This window comes from Lingula anatina, chromosome 7 (assembly GCF_051362555.1).
Source record: "Lingula anatina isolate TDL-2025a chromosome 7, LinAna3.0, whole genome shotgun sequence".
Taxonomy (NCBI): Eukaryota; Metazoa; Brachiopoda; class Lingulata; order Lingulida; family Lingulidae; genus Lingula; species Lingula anatina.
In genome coordinates this window covers 12,403,626-12,422,293 of record NC_141773.1, presented here as the reverse complement: position 1 = coordinate 12,422,293, position 18,668 = coordinate 12,403,626, and the positions used below count along the sequence as shown (strand labels likewise).

Below are 18,668 nucleotides of genomic sequence, written 5' to 3'. Positions count from 1 at the left end.
CACGCGCTGTAGCGCGTCACCCTCATTATTGCCCACATAAAAAAATACTGAAACGATAAATAAATCATTTTCGTTTTTCCTTTGTCATGTTTGTTTATTTTGAATATGATGGTTCGCTGACTATTAGTGACATGCAGCCTACCAAAGAAAAATGAGTTTTAGTAGCAAATCCGTAATATTTTGACGCTCCCTCCCTTTTTGTATCGTTATAAATTCGACTTTTAAAATACCTGCAGGGTGAAATCACGATACCATGTTTCGACCAAAATGAATTATATTCGTCAGACAACTTCATCAGAAACGAAGTGATGCTATATCGGTGTACCATCCGTGAAAATTTATATAAGTTGTACACATATAAGTGATAACTACATGTATAATTTTTTACTCTCAAAACCGACTCTCCTTGCAATGTGTCGTTACACAAGCATCTACCGGGACCAAGCAGATTCGCCCTAGCCACCATAAAAAAATTAAAAAAACGCTTTCTTAAAATGTTGATACGAAGCTTAAACCAATCATACAACGGAGAAACATAATGCCTTTTTACAGCACGCTTAATTAACAGTATGCCTTGTTCATACAACACTCAAAACTTCGGTTACTTACAATAACATATATGTCACATTATATAACATTTTTTTTTCAAATACAGGTTAACCCACACTGTAACTTAAAAACACATGGCACTATTTATTGTTTTTCTTTGGGTTGTCTTTCGGGCACTTTACGGATGTCCTGTCCGTTGCTTTTGTGTACTTTGTAAATTGTATAAATTTATTTCTTGCTCGTTTGTTTGTCTCCTAACCGAAAGTGGGAAGTCAACAAAGAAAAAAAGAAAACATGGTCATATTTTTAGCATAAACACCCGGAGAACTGGTCGAACTGGTCTAGCCTCTACGATTATAAGAATCCCTTAAATTCCCAAAGTATCCAAACCAGTTGAAAATATCAGGTACACATTTGACGCCGGTGTTGCGCATGCGCTGGTCGTCGGCCGGAGGACAAGTACAACCTGGTTTCTTCACACAGGTCGGGGGTGAGGGCACCATGGCCGGGTCACAGCTACACCAGAACGGACACGCTATAACCTGAAAATAAAGACAGACAAAGACTGCAAAGAGGTAAACTATTTACTAAGTGTATATACAAAGCATAGGTGCCTAGTTTTTGCATCGCCTTACTGCAGACACATTATGGAAATATGGGGGTGGAAATAATGCTTTTAAGGCAACAGCACAGATTGCTTATCACTAAAAAGAGGGAAAAAACAAAAAAAAAAACTGCGAATATAAATGCTATTAAGTACATGAAAGGTGATAATTTAAATAAATACATTTTCCCTCATGTAAAATTCCAATAGATTGCACCTAGCATAAGTAGACACGCATGCTTAAAATGGAGTTTTACAATTACAGTGAAGAAGACGATTTTATTCATTAATTTGATTCGATTACCTAGGCGAAAAGAGACAGTAGATATACACTTCTTAAACTCAGGATGGCGGTTAAATAAACGTTAGGCAACGAATTGTATAACAAGCCTACATAACGGAACAAAATCTGAAGTTGACATCTCTCTCTCTCTCTCTTTCTCTCTTTTTCCCTGCATCAGTTTTTCCTCCCCTCAAATCTCACTGCGCAAGTAAACGTGTGCGTGAGTTTGCGTGACTATGTAGGCCCAGAGATCAATGGCCTACAGAGCTAACTAATCTACCTAATTGCAGAGGCGGAATTGGGAGGGGGGATCCAGACCCTCCCCCTTCGATTTCTGAAAAAAAAAACACACTAATGCTCCCCTCTTGAAATTAGAATTTGGACTAGCTGAATCATAGTTCTAAACCGTACCAAATAGCACAGTTCCCCCTCTAAAATACCAAATTTTTCGGGCCCCTTCAACGGGCCCCGAACCTCACGCCAAGGGGGGGGGGTGCTTTTTTTCCGCGGACCCCCCTTCAAATAATTCTGGATAAGCTCCTGAATTGCGAAAGTAACTTAACGATCTGGCTAATTTTAAGAACGAAAAGGTATATAGGGCCTGCGTGTTTGACATGTACCTTTTCGCACGCAATGAGGGGCCCTGCGGAAGTCATCTCACATGGCGGATCTGGTGCGCAACTAAGCTTCTCACTATGTGCTGGCTCCGGACAGACGCAATCGGTGTCTCTAACACAGCGAGACGGCAGAGTGAAGTTTGCTGGTTCACAGTGTTTACCCGTAGGACATGTGATTAGCTGAAGATAATATTATATGTATTTGTGTTTTGTAATTGTTTTACTTAGTGACATAACGCTTACGAAGATTAAACTTATGGAGACGATGAGAATTTTAAATATACCATATATGTGCATATTACAATAAATACTTTAATAAATAAATATATATTACCGCTTCACATGACATGACTTCGCCGGGTAACGTCGGACAAGTTGGCGCGTCCTCCACACAACGGGGCGACCCTATTGGTCCCACGGGTCCCTCGTTCCTGCACACACATCCGGGTAATTGAACACATTTCCCTGGAGTACTGACATACTCTGGTTCACAGTGGTACCCTGTGGAACACTGGATAACCTGTATTGGACGTATTTATACGTGTATATATGCTTCACAGTTAAATGATTAAACAGTTAAGTTTTGAATGTTTTAATGTTTTAAAAATGTTATTCGAATTAATGATTGAAAGTAAATGACCTACATGGGTTTAAAATGTTTTTTTACTAGTAATCCTTAGCTAGATACGAAATAAACATTTTTTTCCTGGGCCAGGAAAATAATTTAAATTCGGATCGGATACGCCCCTGGACCCGGACACAAGGATATGCTCCTGTTTAGTTTATTATTTAGCATACCAAACATACCCCCTTAAAAGTTTGATTTGGTAACCATTTGGAAATTAGGCCTACCGGTGTGGCGTGAATGGTACCGGTAGTCTTAGCAACGGAAGTATCTAAACCCATATAAATAGTACAAGTTAGGTTAAGTCGGAAGTTTCAGAGTAAGTAGTAGTATGTAGCCTGTACAAACTAGGAAGAAACAGACCACGATTTCTAGCGGACTACCATTCCTGTCCAACTGACACTTTGCACCATGTAAGTGGACCGTTAACTATATTTTATCATGCTCAATAAAGCTGAGTACATGTAAATACATAAAGCCAGACGAACTCACGTTTTCGCATCTTTGACGTGGACCAGGAAGTCCAATGCGACAGCTAGGCAGTGGTGCAGGTGCTGACGTTGTTGTTGACGTCATACGTGACGTCATGTCTCTCACACACTTTGGCCTTGGTCCAGGCGGCTGAAGGGGACATACACAACGAGGGTTCCGTATGCATATAGGCGCTGAAGGGACATATTCGGGTTCACAATGAAAACCAATGCCACATTGAATTATCTAAAAAGGTAATGGAAATACATTGGTTTTAAATTATAATATCTGATTTTTGTAATGTGGCAGGAATCAGTATTTTGCCCGAACCTCTGCTTTCAGTACATGCTCACATCTAACATTTTGAAAATATATCAAAATGTCTGATGGAAACCTACCGTGCCCGTTTCTTTTTCCCTATTTTTTGTCAAATCTCCAAGCACTTCTTTTCAAACTTATCTACATCTTTCCTTACCACCAAGGATCTTGGTAATTAAAAAACAGCAAAAGGGATCGTCAAATATAACAACATGACTTTTTAGCCCTTTGGAAGGTGTTCTTACGTCTTGGCATCTCCTCCGTGGCCCAGCTGGCCCTCTCAGACAAGTTGGGAGTGGCGGAGATGACGTCGTCGTTGTTGACGTCACCGATGATGTCACGTCTTTCACGCACCGTGGACTTGGTCCTGATGGTTGTGGGCGGCAGATGCAATTAGGAGATTTCACACATCTGCCTGGCGTGGGGATATAATTTGGCTCACAGTGAAATCCAGGAGAGCACTGGATGACCTGAAAGGATCAAAGACGTCCACATCTTTATGTCAAAAACTAAAACCTTAAAAGGTTTATAGCATATTGTATTTATTTGTTAGTGAATATGTTCAATGATATTTTACAGGCACATTTTGACTAGGGATCCGATAAAATATCTCAACAAAAGTTTAAATCAGTCAGAACGATTGGCACATTAGATAGTTTATATAAAGGGGTAAAATCTATAGGACCTTTCAGTTCTGCGGATATATAAGGCTTAATTAATCGTCGACGCACTTATGCGTATACATATATTTGCATTTGCAGCATAACATCATAAGCAAAGATAACAATAGCATACGCTTAACATAAAAAAGCAATAGCACCCCTTACGTTCTCGCAACGTCTATTAGGCCCACGCGGTCCAACTGGGCAACCTGGTAGGCGCGCGGGCAAACGCACGTCTTTCACACACCTCGGTGTCGGTTCAGGCACAGGCTCGGGACAGACACAATCCGGGGTGGATTTCAAACATCTGCCAGGTCTTTGAAATGCTCGTGGTTCACAGTGATAACCGATGGAGCAGTTCAGTACCTGTGGTGGTGGAGAAGTAAAACCAAGAACGTTATCAGTATTGCCGTTGTTGAAACATATACCTTTATATGGTAATTAAATTTACAGTTCCTTGTTTCTTATGGGTCGAATCTCTCTCTCTCTCTCTCTCTCTCTCAAGCAATCAATCTACTTAACCATATGAAATGTGCCTTACACTGTCACAGCTGATAGGGGCACTAGGTGGCCCAACCTGACATAAGGATGGTGACGTAACAGCGGCTGGTGACGTCGGTGACGTCACATCTAACGGTGTCGTCACATCTTTGACACACTTTGCCACAGGTCCTGGGGGGCTGGGACGGCATCTGCAGCTTGGTGACTTAATGCACTGTCTAGGTTTGGTTATGAATTCTGGCTCGCAGTGGAAACCGCTTTGGCATTGAGTTACCTAAGAATAAAATGTTTAAAAACGATGACGCATAGAAGGCTGGGAATGAACGGACAAAAAACTTCTGTAAAGCGCTTTGAGATGGATGTCATGATTGATAATGTGTTAAGGCAATCTCTCTCTCTATCTATATCTCTTGTCCACTTTAAGGAGGGAAATAATAAAAATAATTAATTACGTTAGACTCTCCGGATAATTGAAATTATTAGGTCTGTTCGATTAAAATTAATGAATAAAAGGCAAATGTTTCAGCCCTAAAGTTACTACATTTTGGTGATAAACTGTCGATTTATCCTGATGTAGCTCCAAATTACTGGTTCACCTTTTCACACAAGACATTTGGAAAAAACTGGATCGTAGTAAATTAAGTTTGGCGGAAAACTTACGTTTCTACAGCTTATCGGAGGTTCACTTGGCCCTACCGGGCACCCCGGCAGTCGTATAGGCGGGGTGTCTTGTACGCACCGAGGTCCCGGGGTGGGGTCTATAGGTGGACATATACAGTCAGGAGACGACATCTCACATCTTCCTGGAGCTTGGTAAGTCTTGGGTTCACAGTGGTAGCCAGAGGAACAGTTCAACAACTTGATTAGAAAGAAAACATGTACTCAAAACTATTGAAAAAAAAAAAACATTAGATATTGAAATTGAAATTGAAATATGGTTTCCGAGAAGGTCTCTATTTCCTTTGGGAAATGTTTCACATTGGTACATGTACATTGTTACAATACTGAGGTCTTGATTTTTTTTTTTTTTCAAAAATGTTTCACGGGTCTTTTGCAGAAATCATTTCTGTCTTAGGCTTTATACAAATGACATACAATTGTACACCACTAAAAGGTGATCAAAATCTCCTGTTACATGGAGTGCCTCGACCGATTCCGTACATATTTAGAAATACTTTGACGTTTGTCGATGATATACGGAAACGCCCGAGGTTGACCGACTGACTGCCTACCTCGTCACACTGGATAGGATCACTCGGAGGACCAACTTCACAATACACTGGCGGAGTCACGCCTATTGTAGGTGGGACTTCCCCACGTGTGGACTGAGCGTCTTTAACACACCGGGGTCCCGGGGTGGGATCTATGGGTGGACATATACAGTCAGGAGATGACATCTCACATCTTCCTGGAGCTTGGTAAGTCTCAGGTTCACAGTGGTAGCCAGAGGAACAGTTCAACAGCTTGATTAGAAAGAGAGTATATAATCTTTAAAAATTCAATAAAAAGATTTAGATAATGAATTTGAGATACGGTTTCCGAGAAGGTCTCGATTTTCTTTTAAAATGTTTCACTGCGGTACGAACAAAAACTGCCCTGAAAAAACATGCAGTTGTACGTCAGTGAAAAAAGATAATGAAAATCTTTGCTCTATATTTCGGACTGCTTCGACCGACTCCGTACATCGAATCATTTTGACGATGATATACGGAAACACCCGAGATTGACCGACTGACTGCCTACCTCGTCACACTGGATAGGATCACTCGGAGGACCAACTTCACAATACACTGGCGGAGTCACGCCTACTGTAGGTGGGACTTCCCCACTTACGGGTGGAGCGTCTTTAACACACCGGGGTCCCGGGGTGGGGTCTATGGGTGGACATATACAGTCAGGAGATGACATCTCACATCTTCCTGGTGCTTGGTAAGTCTCGGGTTCACAGTGGTAGCCAGAGGAACAGTTCAACAGCTTGATTAAAAAGAAATATGCGAGGAAAATCATTGAAAAAATCTTAAAAGATACTGAACTTGGGGCAGGTTATACCGTGAAGGATCACTGAATAAAAACATGTACATTGGACTGGAAATGCAGATAGGAGAATGTCTCGATTTTCTTTTTAAATGTTTCATTGAAGAACAGGCTAAGGCTGCCACAAAATAACATTCAGTTGAACGGCAGTAAATAGGTATTCAAAATATATGCTTTTGATTTCGGAATGCCTCGACAAGTCCGTACATCGAATTATTTGACGGAAACACCCGAGGTTGACTGACTGACTGCCTACCTCGTCACACTGGATAGGATCACTCGGAGGACCAACTTCACAATACACTGGCGGAGTCACGCCTACTGTAGGTGGGACTTCTCCACGTACGGGCTGAGCGTCTTTAACACACCGGGGTCCCGGGGTGGGATCTATGGGTGGACATATACAATCAGGAGACGACATCTCACATCTTCCTGGAGCTTGGGAAGTCTCAGGTTCACAGTGGTAGCCAGAGGAACAGTTCAACAGCTTGATTTGAAAGAGAACATATTCTCAAAACTATTGAATAAAAACTTAAAAATATTGAATCAAAATAAATTAGGTATTGAATTTGAGATACGGTTTCCCGAAGGTCTCTGTTTTATTTAAGATATATTTAACATTGGTACGGACTAAGGTTGCATTGTAACATTACATGCAGTTGTACATCATTGAAAAAAATAATCAACATCTCTCTTTGCTCTACATTTCGGACGGCCTCGACCGATTCCGTACATCGAATCATTTTGACCCGAGGTTGATCGACTGCCTGCCTACCTCGTCACACTGGATAGGATCACTCGGAGGACCAACTTCACAATAAACTGGCGGAGTCACGCCTATTGTAGGTGGGACTTCTCCACTTACGGGTGGAGCGTCTTTAACACACCGGGGTCCCGGGGTAGGATCTATGGGTGGACATATACAGTCAGGAGATGACTTCTCACATCTTCCTGGAGCTTGGTAAGTCTCAGGTTCACAGTGGTAGCCAGAGGAACAGTTCAACAGCTTGATTAGAAAGAGAACATATTCTCAAAACTATTGAATAAAAACTTAAAAATATTGAATCAAAATAAATTAGGTATTGAATTTGAGATACGGTTTCCAGAAGGTCTCTGTTTTATTTAAGATATATTTAACATTGGTACGGACTAAGGTTGCATTGTAATATTACATGCAGTTGTACATCACTGAAAAAAATAATCAAAATCTCTCTTTGCTCTACATTTCGGACGGCCTCGACGATTCCGTACATCGAATCATTTTGACCCGAGGTTGATCGACTGACTGCCTACCTCGTCACACTGGATAGGATCACTCGGAGGACCAATATTACAATACACTGGCGGAGTCACGCCTACTGTAGGTGGGACTTCCCCACGTGTGGACTGAGTGTCTTTAACACACCGGGGTCCCGGGGTGGGATCTATGGGTGGACATATACAGTCAGGAGACGACTTCTCACATCTTCCTGGAGCTTGGTAAGTCTCAGGTTCACAGTGGTAGCCAGAGGAACAGTTCAACAACTTGATTAGAAAGAGAGTATCTAATCTTTAAAAAATATTCAATAAAAAGATTTAGATAATGAATTTGAGATACGGTTACCCAGAAAGTCTCGATTTTTTTTAATTGTTTCACTGCGGTACGAACTGAAACTGCACTGAAAAAACGAAGTTAAAAGTCAGCGAAAAAGATAATGAAAACCTTTGCTCTAAATTTCGGACTGCTTCGAAAAATTCCGTACATCGAATCGTTTTGACGATGATACACAGAAACACCCAAGGTGGACCGACTGACTGCCTACCTCGGCACATTGAATAGGCTCACTCGGGGGCCCAACTTCACAATACACTGGCGGAGTCACGCCTACTGTAGGTGTCACATCTTCCACACAGACCGGGATAGGCGAAATGATGGTGACGATTGTTGGACACAAACAATCTGGGGGCGATCTTATGCAGTATATTGGCTCTATGTAATATTCTGGCTCACAGTGGAAACCGGTGCTGCAGTTCACAACCTACATGTTTGACAAAAGAGGAGGATTATTGTAAGGGTTGTTTATGAAATTTTTTCTTATATAAAATATTTTTCAACGGATTATTCTTTTTGAAACCTATAATAAAATATTAAAATAAAATAAATAAGAACAAATAAATATTTTTTTTAAATCAAAATTCAAAACGTACTTCTTGACAACGTTTCGGCTCACTCGGCTGACTAATCTTGCATGCTACAGGCGGAGTAACATCCGGCACACACATTGGTGGAGGAACACCTGTCAAAGGACAGACACAGCCAGGATTCCAGTTACATCTTCCCGCCTCTTGATACATTTCTGGCTCACAGTGCAAGCCATCGGAACAGTTTAGGAGCTAAAAGGACAGAATATACATGTAGCTATAATTCAATATGATACAATCTATTAGAGGCCCTATTACTTTTTTTTTTGTCAAAACCACCACGTTTCTTTCCATTTCTTTAATAAGTCATTAAATTCCTACTAGTCTCTGAGTCAGATAGAATTTTATATTTAAAGCATGTTGATTTCAAAGCATGCAGAAATTGTTTTTCAGGCGGTTTTGCATTCAATCAGCATTGAAGTTCGCCACCAAATTGTAATAAATACCTACCGTGTTACAAGGTACCGGTGGAGGTGGCGCCTCTACGTCACACACCATCGGAGACGTCTCCAAAACATCGGGCACACATTTTGGCATGAACGGAGGATGTATAGCTGGACATACACACCCAGGAACTTGGGCACATTTGTCTGGCTGGGAAACGTTCGCCGGTTCACAGTGAAAGCCCTCGTCACACTGTACAAGCTATTCAGGAAAACAAAAGTATATTCACAACCGAGAAAGTGGTTTTATTCATTTATTGACTTCAATTTTACCGATTTATTTTCGTCAATGAGTTCCTTTTAATTGTAATTTTTTAAATCCTTTTTAATTTTTTACTTTAATTAAGGTTATTTCTCATTATAGTTTTTAAAAAAACTGTGGGAGATCAAGAGATGCTTACCGGAGGACGTGAATTTGATCAACCGGAAATATATTTGTATATCTATTGACATAGGAACATGTTACCGTTTCGCACAGAACTGGAGGTACTGGCACCATTTCACATGGTACTGGGTCATCAGGCACACATATAGGTGGAGGTATTCCAGCCAGGGGACACAAACATCCTTCTGTCTTTTCACAATCTCCTGGTTCTACAAAAGTCTTCGGTTCACAATGATATCCTGCCGAACAGTTTACGACCTGCAGCAACACAGCAGTGAACATTTTTTTAGTTGCTGAATGTAACATAAGAAGTCTTTGCCCTAATCTTACTGGTTCTACATAAAATGATAGCAAAGTCTTGAAACGCCAGAGAAACATCGTTGTACACCACTTCGAGAGACTACAATTTCCCGCAGATGCGTTAAATATCGTATTGCTAAACTATATAATCGATTGGAGACAAAATCTGTAGAAACAGTAGGAGAGGACGTACCCATTCGCACTGTATTGGAGGACTAGGAGGACCCACATTACAGACAGGGGTATCACCATCCGGCACACACATTGGTGGAGGAACACCTGTCAAAGGACAGACACAGCCAGGGTTCCAATTACATCTTCCCGCCTCTTGATACATTTCTGGCTCACAGTGCAAGCCATCGGAACAGTTTAGGAGCTAAAAGGACATAATATAGCTGTAAATCAACATTATACCATCTATCAGTGGTCATATTACAGTTTAAAAAATTTTTGTGGTTGTCAGAACCACCCTTAACACGTTTCTTTCTATTCTTTAATAAGTACTTATATTCCTACTAGTACCTGAGTTAAATAGAATTTTATACGTGGAGCAAATTGGTTTCAAAGAATACAGAAATTGTTTTGCATACAATAAAGGACTGTATATTGCCAGTTCAATCAGCATTGAAGTTTGACACCCCAATGTGAAAAGTAAACCTACCGTATTACAAGGTACCGGTGGAGGTGGCGCCTCTACGTCACACACCATCGGAGACGTCTCCATAACATTGGGCACACATTTTGGCATGAACGGAGGATGTATAGCTGGACATACACACCCAGGAGCTTGGGCACATTGGTCTGGCTGGGAAACGTTCGCCGGTTCACAGTGAAAGCCCTCGTCACACTGTACAAGCTATTCAGGAAAACAAAAGTATATTCACAACCGAGAAAGTGGTTCTATTCATTTATTGACTTCAATTTTACCGTTTTCTTTTCATTTATGAATTCATGTTAATTGTAATTTTTCAATCCTTTTTTTCAATTTTTACTTTATTTAAGGTTGTTTCTCATTATTATTTTTATAAAACTGTGGGTGGTCAACAGATGCTTATCGGTGGACGTGAATTTGATAAACCGGATAATATATGTGTATATCTTTTCCGTATAGGAACATGTTACCGTTTCGCACAGAACTGGAGGCACTGGCAGCATTTCACATGGCACTGGGTCATCAGGCACACATATAGGTGGAGGTATTCCAGCCAGGGGACACACACATCCTTCTGTCTTTTCACAATCTCCTGGTTCTACAAAAGTGTTCGGTTCACAGTGATATCCTGCCGAACAGTTTACGACCTGAAGCAACAGAAAAGTGAACATTTTTTTTTACTTGCACATTTAACAATGTAACGTAAGAAGTTAATGCTTGTATTTCAATAGTTCTATGAAAAATAATAGCAAAGTTTTGAAACGCTAAAGAGAAACATCGACGTATACTGCACTTTTAGAGACTACAATTTTCTGCAAGATGTGTCCAATATCGTGTCGCTAAACTTTATAACCAACTAGAGACAAAAACTGTAGAAACGGTAAGAGACGACGTACCCATTCACATTGTATGGGAGGACTAGGAGGGCCCACGTTACATACAGGGGTATCACCATCAGGCACACACATTGGTGGAGGGATTCCTGTCAAAGGACATAAACAGTCAGGGTTCCAATTACATCTTCCCGCCTCTTGATACATTGTCGGCTCACAGTGGAACCCCGTGGAGCAGTTTAAGAGCTAGAAGTAAAGAACATAAATGCAAATCTAATATGACACCATCTATTTAAGGTCCTATTACTGTTTATTATTATTATTTTTATTTTTTTTTTGGGGGGGGGGGTTCTTGATTGTCAAGACAACCCTTAATACCGTTTATTTCTAGTACTATAATAAGTAATTAAAATCCTACTTGTCTATCAGTCAGTAAAAATTTTACTCTAAGAACATGTTGATATCAGCATATATAAAATCTGTTTTCCTAATGTCTTTGTTAACAGACTGTTTTGTGCCATTTCAATCAGCATTGAAAAAAGTTCGACACCACAGTGTGATAAAAAAAACTTACCGTGTTACAAGGTACCGGTGGAGGTGGCGCCTCTACGTCACACACCATTGGAGACGTCTCCAAAACATTGGGCACACATTTTGGCATGAACGGAGGATGTATAGCTGGACATACACACCCAGGAACTTGGGCACATTGGTCTGCCTGGGAAACGTTCGCCGGTTCACAGTGAAAGCCCTCGTCACACTGTACAAGCTATTCAGGAAAACAAAAGTATATTTACAACAGAGAGCGTGGTTTTGTTCATTTATTGACTTCAATTTTACCGTTTTATTTTCATTTATGAATTCATGTTAATTGTAATTTTTCAATCCTTTTTTTAATTTTTACTTTAATTAAGGTTGTTTCTCATTATTGTTTTTATACAACTGTGGGTGATCAACATATGCTTACCGGTGGACGTGAATTTGATTAACAAGATAATATATTGGTATATGTATTGACATAGGAACATGTTACCGTTTCGCAGAGAACTGGAGGTACTGGCAGCATTTTACATGGCACTGGGTCATCAGGCACACATATAGGTGGAGGTATTCCAGCCAGGGGACACAGACATCCTTCTGTCTTTTCACAATCTCCTGGTTCTGTAAATGTCTTTGGTTCACAATGATATCCTGCCGAACAGTTTACGACCTGCAGCAACAGAAAAGTAAACATATTTTAAATTGCTGAATGTAACATAGGAAGTTATTGCTTTAATCTCACTGGTTCTATGTAAAATGGTAGCAAAGTCTTCAAATGCCAAAGAAAAACATCGTTGTACACCACTATGAAAAAATAATTTTTATGAAAGGCGTGTCAAATATCATTTTGCTAAACTATATATTCAATTATAGAGATAAAACTGTAGAAACGGTAAGAGAGGACGTACCCATTCACATTGTATGGGAGGACTAGGAGGGCCCACGTTACATACAGGGGTATCACCATCAGGCACACACATTGGTGGAGGGATTCCTGTCAAAGGACAGACACAGCCAGGGTTCCAATTACAACTTCCCGCCTCTTGATACATTTCTGGCTCACAGTGGAACCCCGTGGAGCAGTTCAGAACCTTCGAAAGAAAACCATTGTGAATGTACATGGTGCACTTATTTTACGTGGAGTCATGTCTAAGCTGGGTGAGACTTCCTAGACTTTTCAGAAAAGATATCACTGATGGATCTTATGAATGGATCCAATATTTCAAGAAACTGGAATTTCTTCCCTGACCACCCCAGCGAGGAAGCTGTAGAAAATGGAGAAAAGATCACCCTTTCGACCCCTTCTTGTACATATGCTAGTAGTTTTGTGATGTCATTATGTGTGTTTTACCATGCTAGAGGTTAAGAGCATATTGCAACGGTAAATTATTAAAGCTAATATATGTAAGTATAATTAACGCTCAAGGCACTATTCTTACTCACAGTGTTGCACCGTACTGGCGGACTTGGTGGTTCCACGTCACAGACACTTGGATCAATGTTTGGCACGCACCTGGGCGGTTCTATTACTGGTGTCACACATACACAACCCGCGGGGAACCCGTCACACTCTCCGGCAACCGTTAAGTTAAAGGGCTCACAGTGCGTCCCACCCGGACATGTAGTTATCTGTTTGAGAAAAGAGATAGCCCTTTAAAAATATACATTATAACTGGTGAAAATGAAAAGGTATGCATACGTCTTTAAGCAACTAGTGATAAGTAACAAAAGAACCAAAATTATTCTTGTTTTGGCGCTTGTCCTATCTTCGTTGGTCAGGTCAAGTTGGAGGCAAAACTTGTTTTGTGAAGGGACTCAGGACCATGCAAGCAGACAAAAATATATGAAGATTATTTTGAAAATTGTTTTTTATAGGTATTAGGTGAAAAAAGGCTCTCCTGGCTGTTTTACATGTAACAAATTCTATGGATCGGGGAGTGTCCGCGTACTGATTCCCCAACCGAGACTCAGAGTGGCAGCAGCAAATTTTATCACTTTGTACACGAGAGTCACAGAATGTACTTAAAAACACACTGGTAGCCAGGGTGACGAAAGGTGTTCACTTTGTGGAAGATATTCAAAAGCCTGACCTAACGGAGCATTTGCAACCATTAAGTGTTTCGTTTTTTCAAACCCTCAATTCAGTGTCCCCCAGTTGAAGGCTTTTAAGGTCCGACCGTACCTGCGGCAGTCGGTTATATATTACCGCATCTATAAATTGCCTTAAATCTCTTTGCTGCAAACCTCAAATTGGTATATGCAGGTATATTTGTGGGGCCCTTTTTCTTAAATTATCGAAACCATCGGCTAAATGCATTGGTTATTTTCACTTACTCGTACATTAGACATGCAAGTCCCAAGTTGCACCGGCAATAAAACATTGGACACGGTAAATGTTGAAACGACTGCATGCCGTGTAATTGGTCGTTGAGACATTAACACATTACATTTTTAAGAAATTATAGGCAATTTTTGGATAATTAAACACTTAAATCCTTCATTTTAAGTTGCAGTACAAGAAGTGAGCTGTAAATCCTATAACTGATATTAGTTTCAGCAGGGCATTTTATTATTTATTTTTATTATCGTATGCAGACCTTAACTCTGTCTAATGGATGAAGAGGCGGAGCGCTATGACTTCTACCCACTAATCGTTTTGTGTCAAGCTGATGCAGAAAAAAATTGTCATTCCAGTGGATTGCCTAGGACACCATTCTACTTGATTTTTATTCAAAGATTACTGATTTCAAAATGGCGACATGTAATGTACCCCTGGTGCGGTGCTCATCCCAAACTCAAACTGTTAAAATTCTCTATCACTGTTGCTTAAATAATGTAAAACATTTAGGAAAATTAACGTAAAAAGAGAAAGGAAATTATCTGAGAAAGCCTAGTTTCGGCAAAAAAATCGAGCGAGACTTACCGTGTCGCAGGCAACAATTTTACCCGGGAGATGCCTGCAGGGCTCTTGACAAGATACGCCAGATAAAAGGACCTAAAGAGACAAGAATAATGCTTTATGCACTATGGTAAAAATTGAGAGACAACAAAGATTTTTTTAAAAATTGGAAAATGCCCTCAACACACATTTTAAACTTTTATAAAAACGCAACCTTATAACAGGTTCAGTTTTATTTTTTATTTTTAGAAAATATTTCCTTATACATTGTAAAATATATGTTTTTCATATTTCCCTAACAGCAGTACATTGGGCTTTTAGGTATAATTTGTTCTAGTCATTGACACATCCATCCATAAGATCACCAGTCCATTTTAAAATAAAATGACTGAGATTAAAATGACTGAGATGATACCCCCTCCGCAGTTACTTTGAACCGTTTATGACCTTTCTCCTCCCATGTGTTTTAAACCAACTCTCCGGCCTATATCTCCAAGTATCATAATTAACCCGACGAGGAATAGGCATAAAGGTGCCAGATTTATAATCCTTTTCATCCCGTATTATTCTGAAAATTTAGCTTAGCTGCACGCCGCCTCCCCCCCTTTAAACCCCCACACACATATTCAGGATCTCTATCTCCTTTGAACTGTCTCAGAATCGAATTTACCCTGAAAATGTGTTTAAACTTTGCGACCAAAAATTAGAAGCCAGTTTGCATAAATCTAGAAGTTTTAACTTTAAAAAGTTCGGGACGGTTGAGAAGTCAAATCTACTCTACATTATATTTGTTTAGCTCCTTGCAAACAACTTACAGGCGGAGAGAGACAAGCCAACACTATGATTAAAACTTTAAAATTTAATTTGTAAAACAATAGTAATAACGGCATGCACGGAGGCCAATATTGCCAAACAAAAATGACATCGTAAGGTAATGGGATTAATTGTTTTAAATAAATGAGATGGGTGAAGTTGGTATTCGTCACAAGACATAAGTATCAAAAACTCGATCAAAATCATAGAATCTACCTCGCGAGTAATTCTAATGATTGTGTTTAAAATAGGTAATAGACTTACATAAGGTGTGGCAAAAACAAATCGCTCCGGTCTTTACACATAACATTTACTTAAAACGCCAGAGAAATTAGGATTGTGAATACGAGTACCATTTATTAACGTCCCGTGTAAGGTGTTAAATGGTTCGTTATGCTTATTAAAGTCTATTTGCATTTATTTATTGCATTGCTGTACCTTATGTGGTAACTTGGCGCGTACTTAGAAATGCCAATTTTAAATGCGCAGACAGCCAAGTACATCTTAATGCCCCCTTTATGGGGATTCAACATGGTATTGTGGGTAAATCCAAAACCATGACAGACATTTCAACAATTAAGCTCCATAAAATGTGACAATAGCCAAATTCTTATTACAAGGATTTTCGACTTCTTATTTCATGTATCTTTTTACTTTTTATATATTTCACTTTTGTTATTCACATTCACATCAAAAATCAATACTTTATTGTAATCAAATAAAAAATTGACATGCCCTTTTGAACGGCAATTGTAATTTACAGATATGTTAACAAAATCAAATATTGCTTTCCATTTTCATCTTTAATGTACCTCAATTATTTTCAAATAAATTACAATTTTTTTCATTCTAGTTATTCTTTTACAAAGAAGAAGCGCAAATCGGTATGAGTCTTACTTCATTTCATTTTTTAAATCGGAAATGCTTTTAATTTTCCGGCTTTAAGAGTCATTATTCCTAAAATAAGATAGAAGTTGTCTCTATCTTTATATGTCCCAGGCAGATACTTACAGTAGCCACACACAACGCTAGCAACGTTTGTCCTCCATTCATGCTGTAGCTTTCTTCCTCCGTTAAATATATATGGTAATGCGGGGTTTTGTAGCGAATGTCTCTGTGAAGAGTTTTTATACTCCAAAACCAGATATTTTTGTCAGAGGGAATCCTGCTGGATGCTACCTTTTAGAGTACCACCCTCACCGTCCAGTCACCCGAAAGCCAAGTCTCTTGGTGGTGGTTGGTAACTTAAAGCAGCTGAGGTCTAAGTACATCTAATAGCGGTAATTAAATTTGTGGTGAATAAAAAATATGACTATTTAACCAGGGCCTTAAAGGTAAACTGGCATACTTACACCTTGGGGTGCTTGCTTTATTTTTCTGAATGTTTAATTTTCATTGCATGGCTTTCAGGGTAATTCAAACTAGTTTTATGATCTTGGAGAATAAAATCCCCGACCTCTCTCGGAGTCAGATACGAGAGGAGATAAGGTGGGGGGAGCGCCAGTTCCATCTTTTGGAAGACTTTGTTCCTAGATTCCCCCCCTCCCCCCCCCCCCCCCCCCCCCCCCCCCCCCCCCCCCCCTTCGTCAATTCACAATACCTGCTAGTCAGACGAGCACAGCTCTAGGCCATTTTGGAAATGAAACCTGTATTTTTATCTTTTAGTTTGTCAAGTAATTTCATCAAGCATTTAGCTAATTGTGTACGATCGGTAGTAATTAAGTTCAGTTTTCACATATACATGTATGCTGAGAGACGTTCTGTTCACCTGCAAAATCTGTTATAAAAACGCATCTCCATCGGAGTCCATTAATGGTAGCAGCTACAAAAGATTAGCAGAGCAGAAGACTCTGATAATATTTTGACAAATTCAATTCGATTTAAATGTAAAAAAAATGTCTATTGAAATGAAACACTGCAAGGACTGGTATGTAGGCAGTTCACGTGCAATATTTATATTAATTTAAGGAATAAGCAAAATAACTGTGTTGTAATGATACCGTTGTACACGATGCTTTATTTACTATACGTCCAAATGATTGTGTTAGTTGCGCTTTGTACATTTTGGACACATTTGCAATAACGTCACCACAACACCAGCGCGATAACATTTAACATGTTTTTACATTATTAAGTGCTTGCATACAGTTGAACAAAACACAAGTCGACCAAGAGAAAAAACCTGGCATTTTGGTGGGTGGGTGGAGTAGTAGCTAGGAGATAATAATAATAATAATAATAATAATAATAATAATAATAATAATAACAACAAAGTGAAAATGTATTAATTTTATCAAATTCCCACCAATTGATTAAAAGAGACACAATGAACGTATGGCAGGTATTAAATTTTAAGAAAGAACAGTTAGGATGAAAACCCTCTGTTGGACCATAGAAGTAGGCTTCTGTGGTTAGACATATATCTTTTACTTGGCACGCATGTGTTAATTTTCTTGTTAAAATTTCTGCCGTCAAAACAGACGCTGCACGATGTCAATGCCGTTTTATCCTTACATACTAAATATCAATTATCACAAACATATTTCACTTTCGTTGCTTCTAGTAACAGGGAACTGGGTGTCCTTGTTAGTTTTCAAATTCTGAGTGGTCGACACTGCTTAGTTTCAAACTAAAAAAAAAAACCCTACATAAAGCTTAGATTTTCATTTACATCACATTTCCTCATTTCAAACCGACTGAGCACTGACGCATTTCTAGCAATTTAGTTTCGCAAATGAACGCTTTTTGCAAGCGGGGGCACTGCAGGATATCCAGTTTGTTATTCAAAAAAAAAAGATGAAAGATGTAACACATCAGTAAAGAAAAACAACTTTATACAAAAAAGTGGTTCCTTCTGTGTATGTGCTATCTGAACAGGTCGCCTAATCACGGTTTTAAGCCTTTGAAAGCAAGTCTATTTATCTCTATGCTCAAATCGAGGACTTTGAAGGAATTAAA

At 39.5% G+C, this 18,668-nt stretch overlaps 1 protein-coding gene across 3 annotated transcripts; it reads right to left on the bottom strand.

The window, feature by feature from the left end:
* Positions 1–91: 91 nt before the first annotated feature.
* LOC106175027 (zonadhesin) lies at positions 92–16,936 on the bottom strand. Of its 3 annotated transcripts, XM_087017860.1 has the most exons (27): positions 16,722–16,936; positions 14,922–14,993; positions 13,442–13,627; positions 12,907–13,089; positions 12,492–12,668; positions 12,033–12,227; positions 11,522–11,704; positions 11,096–11,272; positions 10,635–10,829; positions 10,167–10,349; positions 9,755–9,931; positions 9,296–9,490; positions 8,852–9,037; positions 8,467–8,682; positions 7,958–8,188; positions 7,440–7,670; positions 6,921–7,151; positions 6,374–6,604; positions 5,863–6,093; positions 5,291–5,488; positions 4,671–4,904; positions 4,295–4,495; positions 3,713–3,937; positions 3,171–3,395; positions 2,388–2,573; positions 2,057–2,233; positions 92–1,091 (listed from the first exon to the last, which is right to left on the bottom strand). In XM_087017860.1, exons 1-27 carry the CDS (start codon positions 16,761–16,763, stop codon positions 891–893), a joined length of 5,169 nt encoding a protein of 1,722 aa, XP_086873986.1. In that variant the 5' UTR covers positions 16,764–16,936; the 3' UTR covers positions 92–890. The 3 variants fall into 3 exon arrangements, with proteins under 3 accessions (XP_086873986.1, XP_086873987.1, XP_086873988.1); XM_087017861.1 differs by lacking the exon at positions 7,958–8,188 and having other exon boundaries at positions 93–1,091; XM_087017862.1 differs by lacking the exons at positions 10,167–10,349; positions 10,635–10,829; positions 11,096–11,272 and having other exon boundaries at positions 94–1,091.
* Between the last annotated feature and the right edge of the window lie 1,732 nt (positions 16,937–18,668).

Coding starts and splice junctions, on each gene's coding strand:
- LOC106175027 (XM_087017860.1), bottom strand. CDS start 16,763: ATGAATGGAGGACAAACGTTGCTAGCGTTGTGTGTGGCTACT. Junction 12,669..12,906: donor CTCCCATACAATGTGAATGG/GTACGTCCTCTC, acceptor CTGTTGCTGCAG/GTCGTAAACTGTTCGGCAGG. Junction 6,605..6,920: donor ATCCTATCCAGTGTGACGAG/GTAGGCAGTCAG, acceptor TTTTTAATCAAG/CTGTTGAACTGTTCCTCTGG.